The sequence below is a fragment of the Vicia villosa genome, unplaced genomic scaffold, assembly GCF_029867415.1.
Source record: "Vicia villosa cultivar HV-30 ecotype Madison, WI unplaced genomic scaffold, Vvil1.0 ctg.000278F_1_1, whole genome shotgun sequence".
Classification (NCBI taxonomy): domain Eukaryota; kingdom Viridiplantae; phylum Streptophyta; class Magnoliopsida; order Fabales; family Fabaceae; genus Vicia; species Vicia villosa.
The window spans coordinates 13,523-24,782 of record NW_026705117.1 but is presented as its reverse complement, the minus strand read 5'-3'; the positions used below and the strand labels follow the sequence as shown (position 1 = coordinate 24,782).

Genomic DNA, 11,260 nt, shown 5'->3' with positions numbered 1-11,260 from the left:
GCGGAATCAACTAGTAAATTCTAGGACTTATTGCTATGTTCTTGTTTTGTGTAACTTTGATTCGTATTAAATGCAGAAAACTTGACTGTAAATGGAGAAAACAATACAAAATTTTAAAGCTTGACTTAAATAAAGGCATTAAAAGAAAGCAGTAAATGTATGTAAAATACAAACTGGAATGTTAAAATGATTGCATAATAATTAATCTGATACGCATACGTACATTCCCAGAAAATTACACTCGTTTCTCATTTTGAGTGCAAAGATTGAGTTTTGTCTCTTGTAATGTAAAAATGCGGATCCCAAAACTACTAACATTAACTTGCTTAAATAGAAATTATAAAATAAACGGTCCTAACGGTCGACTAATCACATGTCGACACGTGTCCCATCCATGCACCCCTGTCCTTGAGAAGACTCCACGTGTTCCTGACGAGAAACTGCCCAAAAACCGTCTGTTTTAAACCTAAAGAACTTTCGACTTCAAACCCATTTTTTTATGAAATAACTTAAGTCTTTTATTTCGCTAAGTGTTTCAAAGGCTCTTCCAGTCGATGACCCGTTATACTGAGTCGAACGTCTTCGACTAAAACTTCAAACCTCCTTTTCCCCAATTGTAATGACATGCTCAAAAAGTAGAAAGTCGAAATCTTTGGGTAACAAATTGCCCCCCCCCAAAAGGCCACTTTCGATTAAAATAAAGAAGGAGAAAGACGGCATTTTGCATTCTTCGGTGTTTCGACTTTCCATGTTTTGCCAATGGCATAATTGAACTATGATTCCCAATGCATTAATCATTACCTAAATCCTAGGTAGTGGGCTATTAACTGTTTCTCCCACTTCTTTCTTTCATTTTCCAAAAATTTTTTCTAAAACGACGTTTACTTCCACTACTTCCTCTTGCTGACGTCATGCACATATTTTTCTTCTTATAAAAACCCTTTCTCTCCATTTTTCAACTTCTTATTCTTCTTCTTCACGCATTCTCTGCATATAAATTTTTTTCTAGCCTTCGGAAAACTCTCCAACTTTCAACTATAGCACCCAACTCCACCATTTATGATACTGGTTCCAACCCATTGGCTGCCATTATCTCTCGTGAAGACACAGAAAAAGGCCTAGAAAGAGTTCCCCAACCTTCTGTTAATGAGGCCAAAGTTACCATTTGGAAAAACCAAATGTTAATCCCGTTTCAAGCTGCTGACAAACTCTTGGCCTTTTCAGGCCCAGACCCAGATCATCGTTCGCATCCTAGAACGGTTCAAAAATTATTTCCCACTTTTTCGTCCACCATGCCTGTGGCATTTGAAAAGAATCGTCAAATGGACCTGAAATTCATGGATCCTACTATGAGGGTTTTTCGTTCGACTCCTCCTCCAGGCAACAAGGATTTTTTGGCTTGGCTTGACAAGGTTCAAGCAAAGAAACACCAAAGGTGGGAGGAATTGGGGATCTTCGACGCCATCCAGTTATCAAGGATTGCCCATAGGGTATACCCTAGCATGCTGCTCGTCTCAATCTTCTTCTGGGAGGGTTCGACCAACACCTTCTACTTCCCTTGTGGGATGATGACTCCCACTCTCTTCGACATGGATTCTATTACAGGGCTTTCGCCTCTAGGGGAAATCTTCAACCCAACCCTTCCGACAGAGATGGAGTTCAACTTTGGCAATGCCACCATCACAAAGTACATCCTAGAGCATCACATCAAGGACTCGACTAAAGTCTATAACGAAGAGCATTTGGCTTTCCTCACCTACTGGTTATCATACTATCTGTTTTGCCATGGATCCCTCCAGATTGCAAAATCCTACACCCCGATGGCTATTCAAATTCATGAAGGTCGAAAGATCTCTCTAGGTAAGCTCTTACTAGTATACCTTTATCAAAATCTAGGTCTAGCTTTTTTAAGGCTAAAACACCTTCATGAAACCACCAAACAACTCTCCTTATCAGGCCCCTACTGGCTTTTACAACACTGGCTAAATGTCACTTTCGAATCTCACATTGGTTTCACCATCTCACCAGCCATTCTTGAATTTATGCACGATCGGAGAGTCGAAGGCATCAAACTGGCTTTGCAGACTCCTTAGTATGAGTCTAATAAAACAAAATTCTTCAAGTTCATAAAAATATTTTTCAGAATATAAAACATTCCTCGCATCGATGGCCCCATTCTCCAATAGGTGTTTTAGACCCAGTTGGTTTAGGGCCATCTTCTCTAGAAGCGCCCCAACAACTCGTGCTCATTTGAATGCCATTTGGGGAGCTTTCCTAACTCCAACCTTGTTATCATACCGAATAGAATCGACTGGTAAATGTTATGGGTTTACAGGCTATCAGCCTAATTTAGTGTCTCGACAATTTGGCCTAAGCCAAATGCTGCCAAAAAGTCTCTATGCTCATGAGACTAACATTTGCTGGTCTGGAAGACCCTTCAGCTTAAGAAACCATGTCGACTGTCTGAAATTCCACCATAGACAATTCTTGGAACTTCCTACCCTTACTTTTCAAACCTCATATCTGACAACTAAAGAATTTGAAGACTGGTGGAATGCATATTATCAACTATTTGATGCCTCCTCCTTCACTGACAAATTAAAGACTGCTTTCGACAAACTAGAGGATCGATTGAATATGAGTAAGTCCTTTGCAAACTAGATGCACCTATATACAATTTCATACTTTTATTTCTACTGGGGGGTAACAGAATGGGAGGTCTTGTCAAATATTCTTTAATTTGATCAAACGCCTGTTGATGTTCTTCTTCCCATATGAATTTGTCATGACTCTTGAGTTTAAGTAGTGGTGAGAACAAGTTCGTCTTGCCACTTAGATTTGAAATTAATCTTCTCAAGAAATTGATTTTCCCCAGCAATGATTGAAGTTGCTTCTTCGTCTCTGGCGCCTTCAGCTCTAGAATTGCTTTGGTTTTATTTTGATTTATCTCAATGCCCTTTTTGTGAACCAAGAAGCCAAGGAAATCCCCTGCATGAACACCAAACGCACATTTTAAGGGATTCATTTTTAAACCATATTTCCTCATTATTTCAAAAGATTGTCGAAGATGGTCTAAGTAACCATTTTCTGAGGATGACTTTATAATAATATCGTTGATATAAACCTGTATGAAATATTCTATAATGTCATGAAACATGGAATTCATCGCTCTTTGATATGTGGCTCCAGCATTTTTCAAGCCAAAGGGCATTACTACCCACTCATAAGTACCTACAGCACCCGGGCATCAAAACGCCATTTTAGGTACATTATCTTCGGCTATAGGAATTTGATTATAGCCTGAATATCTATCTTGCATACTCAGATATTCAAAACATGCCGCAGAATTGACTAACATTTCAGCCACAGGCATAAGTTATTCGTCCTTAGGAGTAGCATTGTTTAGATCTCTGAAATCTACGCACACTCGAAGGGTCCCATTTTTCTTTATTACAAGCACAATGTTAGCTAGCCATTAGACATATCTCGTAGTTCAAATGAAATTTCTTTTAAGGAGTCTCTCAATCTCCAATCTGATCTTCGTCATTATTTCTGGAGCAAACCTTCGAGGCAGCTGTTTGATGGGTTTTGTCATACCCCAAAATTTGCCCATCTCATTTCATCTGTAAAGCTCATGCATAGGTGCAAGACTCAAAGGTTTCAAACTATTTCTATGACAAAGTTCAAGCTTCAATTCCCAAGATTGCTCAGTCAATTGCTCAGATAGTCAAGAGTCGACTAGTTTGACCTAAAAGTCAACTATGGTCAAAGTACAGTCAAAATTCCTGATTTTTGGCCAACATCTTCATTTTGAAGTATCATTCATCATTTGATCAAGGATTGATCATGATTTATCAAGGAAAGTTCAGAAATCAACAAAACTCAAAGTTTCTAAATTAGGGTTTTTGACCTAAAAGTTAACTGAACTTTGACTAGCCATAACTTTCACATGGAACATCAGAAATTTTCCATCCAAAGCTAATTCTGAAAGAAATTGAATTCTCTACAAATTTGATGTTGGTTCTAAAGTCAAGAAATGCACCATTTGAGAGATATGATCCAAAACATTACAGGTCCTTCTAGAAGCTCGCGAAAAGCTGTTTTTTGTTAGGAGCCATATCTTCAAGATAAAATTATTAAATGCAAAAAAGGTTCCAAAGTGGCTTATAGAGGACATCTTGGGCTTTCCAAAAAGTCCTAGAAAACTTCCATACAATAAATAATGAGAGAGATATGCTTGGTACAAGTTGGTCGATTTTTGAAAAAGGCTTGAAACCCTAATTTGCTTATTTCATATTTTTGAGCATTGGGCCTTAAGAATTGGACTTTCCACGTGATTTTGAGCTAAAGGGAGGCCCATTGGTCATATAAAAATTATTTCATGATTTTATTTCATTTATATTTGATTTTATTCATTTAACTTCAAATTAAATCAAATAAAATCAAGTTTTATTGAGATAATTTTTTATGAATCAATTCTCCAAATATTTGATCCAATCAAACCTCATCCAATGGCCAAGATTGAACAAGAAATATGCATGAAATAGAATGGAACTCAAAATAGTAGGTTTTGGTGCAAAATCAAAATCAAATTCTTTTTCAATCAAGCATTGATTCTTTCCTTATTTTTTTAACCTAATACTCTCACCTATATATACCTAACATCATCAGCATTCAGCAGCCACGGAATCTGCCTCAAAAACTCTCTCAAGAAACTCAAGAAGATTTCAAGAACTAGGGCTCACATTTTCTAGAACAACAGCCACTTTCAATCCAAACCAAGGCCATAGTTCTTTTTCTGAGGTAATTTAGAGTAAGTGTGGATCAACGCATGATTCTCATATCACATGAATTTCATATTGTGTTTCGTTCATATTCATGCAAAGATGTGATTTTTGTATTTCACTATCCAATGAGTTTAAACGTGTTTCGTTGCTTGTAATGTGTTTATAATGATGTTTGGGGTTAGTTAGAACCATTGTTTCTAAGCTTTGATGCAGGAATAAGAGGAAGCCATGATTAGGGCAAGAAGCTTCATATGGTTCGTTTTCACGCATGAAGGTTGTGTTAGACCTTGAGACCATCACTATTGAACTCGCAACACTCCAATTAGTGGATCTGGACATGTGTTCTTATTTGCTTAGTGTACTTTGCTATGAGTTTTAATTTTTGCAGAATTTGAAGAAAAATCCGCAGGTAAACTCATGGATAAATCTGCAGCAAATTTCGCAGGGGCCAATGAAGAAGATGATGAATAGGATTGCTGAATCCCTCGTCTCACGCGCACGAATTTGGTTGGCCAGTCAACTTTCGTAACTCTCACTCCGCGCGTGTAGCAACGCCATTGGATGGTCAAAGGGCCTGAACTTCTCTCTCAATTTTTCATTGGTTCGCGCGTACACAAGGGGGCCCCAGTCTGACTGCCTTTTTGACTTTACCATTCCCCATGCATTTTCCTTTTTCTTTTTATTGATGCATTCAACTAACAAAAGATTGCAGGCAGTGTAATTGGCAAGGCAGTGCGTCCAAATGCTTGAATGGGCAGGTGCATGAGTTCGAACCATGTCTCTTGCAAGTTTTTTTAAAATTAATTTTGCTGTGTTATTTCTACCAGATCCAGCGCACTTGGCTAATGAAGGTTCACGGTGCACTCTCCCATTGAAGCGTTAAGATCGTCCTCAAGCCAGATCTAACGCTCCAGAGCTTGCGCCTCCCCATGAACCCCCAGAGGCGTGCCCCACCAGATCGCACTTCAGGTTTTACTGTTTTATTTTCTTTTCTTGTTTTCCTAATTTGTTTTTTTCTTTCTTTTAAAATTTTCTTTTTTTCTAACTAATTAAATTTGTTTTGTTTTTTCTACACTAAAACATATTATTTAAAAAATTGTTTTTAATAAGTTAGTTTAAGTAGATTATATATTTTAATATTTGGGTTAATTTTAATTAATTAGTTTTACTTAAAATCATTAGTTTTATTTTAATAATTAGGTCAATTAATTTAATTAGATAAATTAGGATTTAATTGTAGGGTTAATTTTAATTAGGTTTTAAGTTTAACCTTAATCAATAAACCATAGGTAAACCTTAGACTATCAATAATGTAAGAGTTGTCTATTAAAATGTAGGCTTAGGTTTTTACTGTGTTGTAGGGCTTTTTAACCCTGTTTTTGTTGATTCGCGAATTCTCTTCTCACTTCATATTCTATGATTGTCGTATGCTTGTTCCCAGTCTTGGGGTAAAACTTGTTTATTTATTTAAATTTTTGCCTTTATTTAATTTTTTTCCTTTAATTTTAATTATTTATTTTTAAATTTCGCTTTTATTATTTATTATAAATTCTAGAAAATGTGTATAGGTTTGCAAAAGGTTTTTTTGTAATAGTTTAGGTTTACTTTCCTGCCTTTATTTTTCTGCCTTACAGGTGTTTATTATAATAGCGTAGCTGTGGTTAGTAATCCTAGGGAGTGCAAGCCTTGCTAAAATTAACCTAGTATCACTTGTTTACAAGATAAAATATGTGAACTGAATCACATGATTGTGCCACACACACCTTTAGGGTAACCTCTTTTGTTACGTGTTGCCTTTCGATTCAAAAATCGTCAAGTCCCTCGATTCTGAGGATACCTAAAACAAATGCTGCCTTAATTCATTGAAATCATCATAAGATTTTGTCCCTCGATGCTGCCTCGAAAATAAGATGATTGTCCCATTGCTAAGGTATCATTGCCTGTTACCTAAATGACTATTCTATCCTTCCCTAAAGACTACCTACCCTCTATATGGTAGGGACAGTTTTATGGCGAACGATACTTCCTCGATGGCCCTTTCCATCCAATGAAAGGACTTCCTACCCTCTTTATGGTATGGATAGCCCTTTCAAACTGAAAAGCTGAAAGAACAGAATCTTTAACTTAGGGTAGGTGCTCTTGATTGCTTGCTCTATTCAAATTCAAATTCAAAATTCAAAATCTTTTCCCACTTATTTTCAAATATTTTCAAAAAAACGAGGCTACGCTTATTTACAAGCTAAAGTCCTTAAACAAAGTCTTTTCCTATTCACACACTACACTTCAGATATTTTGAAAACAAAGTGAGCTAAGCAATTAAGAGCCCATGGATAACCATGGATACAAAGGGTGCTTACACCTTCCCTTTGTATAACCTACCCCCCGAACTCAAAATCTGTTTAAAAGGTCTTTTCCTGTTCTTTTAGCCTTTCTATATATTGGATAAAATAAAAGTCGGTGGCGACTCTTGCTCACCGCAACATTGCTTGTGACATTTCAAAAAAGTCAGTTCTCCCACCGTATTACAAGTTTCTTCCCTGGCTTCAATGGCATTTGGTGCTCCACCATATTTCGACTTAAACCAGGTATTTCATTATAGTCCCACGCAAAGAAATCTCTATATCGCCCCAGAAGTTCGACTAAATTAGTCTTCATATCTGCTCTAAGTTTGGCACTTACATACGTAGGTATTTTAATCTGACTATCACCTAAATCGATCTCTTCGAGAGGATCTTGGGCTTGCATCCTTTTAACCGGCTCGTCAGGATCTTTTTCAAACCCTAAAGGTTCGTCATCATGAATCCCATCAAACTGTTCGCCTTTTATGTCAGCGACCTAGCCTTGATGGCCATTCTCATCTTTCGCAATCAAGGCTTCTAGAGCCACATCGTTCTCTAATTCGGCCTCTAAGGCCGTTTTCAATTTATTTTCGGCCAAATAAGCCGTAATTCGAGCCAAATATGTTGACTCAGTAGTCATTACTGTCGACCATTGTCCACCCGAAGGTGGATTTTCTTCATTTACTGGTTCATTTGGATCTTCCTTATTCCATATGAAACCATAATTTGGGTCTAAGTTTAGATACTTAGATACGCTTTCATCAGAAGAATATACTTCCTCTGCCTTATAACACAAAGCTATGTTAGCTAAATGCTGGTCAAAATGTTTTCGACTCACATTATTAACACCAGCCTTATAGTAGCTCTGGTCAGCCTCGACATTTTCCACAATCCCATCTGGTCTCCAAATGGCTACCCTTTGATGCAATGTTGATGGGACGGATCCAACTCCATGGATCCACTCTCGACCTAACAACAACTTGAAGTTAGCTTGAGATGCAATCACCATGAAGATCGTTGACCTGGTGGTCGAACCCATAACCAAATCAACTTGTATCACCCCAAGTATACAACTGGTTTTCCCTTCGTAATTGGAGAGAACCATATTATGGGGCCTCAAATCCCTGTTGGTCTTTCCTATTTTTTGGAGCAACGAATGATGCATCAAGTTCACAGCAGCCCCACCATCAACAAACACCTTGTTTATTAGGACGCCATTAATCTTTGCCCTTATAAACAAAGGTTTAAGATGATACATTATCCCATGATCTTTTCGAACACAACCTTCTGTTTAGGGATGTCAACGGGGCAGATATTGTTCGGAGGATGCTTCTCCACTCCCCGCCCCGCCCCCAAATTTAGTCCCCATCCCCATCCCCAATCCCCGTCACGGGGGAATATTTCCCTCCATCCCCATCCCCACAGATCCCCACGGATATCCACGGAGATCGAATCTTAAGAAAATTTCTACACTTTCTGATCAAAACTATGACACTAGTATTTTGTTTTTTTTCGTATTTTTTAAAACGCATATATTTGCATCTTTATTTTATAAAAAAAATCAAAATACATCTTGCATCAATAATAAATAAAAAAAGCAAAAGAACTTGATGTTGCTAATATTTTTTATGTAAAAATAAATAAATAGTAACATAACTTCTTGCTACCGTGCTTCCACTAATTTACTACCACAATACCGATGTCGTCCAGCGCAAGTGGTTGATTATGTGTGACAAATCTATAACTTCTAATGACTCTTCATTTTTTAATACATTGTAAAATTATATAATTATATAATATATAAAATATATAAATTAACATATATCTTCGGAGTCGGGGAATCCACGGGGACGGAGGATATTTTCCCAATCCCCGCCCCAAAGTGTTATCGGGGGAACTTTCCCCTCCATCCCCATCCCCACGGGGAAAAAAATCCCCAACTTCAGATCTCCGCACAGATATTCTCCACAGGGATCCCCATTAACAGATGCAATTGACATCCCTACTTCTGTTCCTCAACCACACCATTTCCCATCACATAATAACATACTAGCATTTCATCCATATTTTCATCCTGGACGAAGTCATCCCCAGTTTCTGACACTTCTGAAATTCTGTTCTACTCTGTAGAAAGCACTGAAACAATTCCACAGTCGATCAACAATTCATCTGACTCTACTTCGAAATTATCATCAACTAGTTCTTCATCTAAAAGCGAAGAATATTCGGGTTCTTTCCCAGCATAATTATTTGGAGTATTGTCAATGGTCTTTTTTCCCAAGACCACACCTGAAGACAAACGCTCATTTTCCACTCTAGTTTGCTCCTCAGTCAGCTTCCTATAAAAAGGTTTTGGTTGAAACCTGTCAAAGCTTATGTGAACTAGGATCGAACCCTCCTTCTTATTCTTTTGGTTTCTTTAGTAACGCCTTCATTGGGTCTTTGTCATGGGATTTTTCCCTTTGTAATTTAGAGACACATACTCCCTTTTCCTCGACCCATTAGCATGCTTGGAATCTTCAGCACTTGCTCCAGAATCTTTAATCTTCAACTCTGGACGCCTTCCCCCCTGAAAATTAATAGGCTTCACCCATTTTCCTTGAGGCACATCAGAAGGAGGACGGAAAGTCCTGGGTTTCTCAAACCTCTTCTTATAATTCTCATTCCTACAAACACGGCTCTCTCCTTCGAACAGAAATTGTCGATTCTGACTTCGACGAGGGTCAAATCTAACTTTCTTAGCAGCATCTACATCATACACAGTGTCTTACCCCAAAATTTGCCCATACTATTTCTCCTATTCAAATTCAAAGTCAGGGCACATGGCTCTAAGACACCCCTCCTAAACAAGGTTCAAGGAACTAGGGTTTTGTTGTTCTGAGGAAAAAATCAATGGATCAAAAACTCCAAGGAATCTCATATGGTCTATGATATTCTAAACTACTTCCATAACAAAATTCAGGGCTCAATTCAAAAGATTGATCACTCAATTGCTCAGAAAGTCAACAGTCGACTGGTTTGACCTAAAAGTCAATTGTGGTCAAAGTACAGTCAAAACTCCTGATTTTTTTTCAACATCCTTATTATGAAGTATCATTCACCATTTTATCAAGAATTGATCATGGTTCATCAAGCAAAGATCAGAAATCAACAATTCCAAAAGTTTCTAAATTAGGGTTTTCATAGGAGAAAGTCAACTAAACTTTGACCATCCATAACTCCTACATGGAACATCAGAAATTTTCCATCCAAAGCTCATTTTGAATAAAATTGAATTCTCTACAATTTTGTCTCTCATAAGCCAAGTCTAAAAATGCTTCATTTGAGAGATATGGATCAAAACATTATAGGTCCTTTTCAAAAGTCAACCAAAAGTCATTTTTTTTAAAAAGAACACATAAGGAGCATGAAAAATTATTTTGTATGGGACCAAAAACATTGGTTACAGGACTCTTTAAGGTTTCTAGAAAGTCCAAAAACTTTGAAAAATGTTGAAGTATGAGGAAATGGCAAGGTGCACAAGTTCACCTATTTTCAAGGGTATACATGAAAGAAAAAGGTCCAAAACTTCAAATATTTCCAAATGGGCCTATATTCTTTTCATCCAATCTTCATCTTAAGCCCATGCACGTCCCAAAAATATATATCTTCATTTTATATTATTTTTATTGATTATTTTATGGTTTTTATTTATTTAAATCATAATTTAATCATGTAAAATAATAAAGTAATGAAATATATGATTTTGCTTTGATTTTAGGCCAAGAAATCAATCAATATATTCCTCTAAATAAATCAAAATTCGTGAACATGCTAATTAGAAGGATATTGGATCAATTTGGCCATAATAGACAATATTCACAAATCAAATTTTCCAATTTACAAATCAAAGATTCAATGAGATTTGTTCATGTTTTGTTGACCTAATCGGTTCTCCTATATATACATAGCAATACCAGATCACAAGGTTACGAATTTTCTTCCTCAAGAACCCTAAGACCGAATTTCAAAAGTCAAAGAAAATCCAAACTCCAATTCTGAGTTGAAGGCCAATTCAGGAGTTCTGGTGCATCCCAACACTTTCCCTAGTGTTCACTGAAGCTGTGGGGATCAATACCAAGCCTTGGAGCATCG

General features: G+C 37.1%; 1 protein-coding gene across 1 annotated transcript; it reads left to right on the top strand.

Moving 5' to 3' along the window:
• The first annotated feature begins 1,292 nt into the window (after positions 1-1,292).
• On the top strand, positions 1,293-2,093 carry LOC131626238 (uncharacterized). The gene has a single exon (XM_058897074.1). The coding sequence runs from the start codon at positions 1,293-1,295 to the stop codon at positions 2,091-2,093; it is 801 nt and encodes a 266-aa protein (XP_058753057.1).
• Positions 2,094-11,260: the final 9,167 nt, after the last annotated feature.

Coding starts and splice junctions, on each gene's coding strand:
- LOC131626238 (XM_058897074.1), top strand. CDS start 1,293: ATGCCTGTGGCATTTGAAAAGAATCGTCAAATGGACCTGAAATTCATG.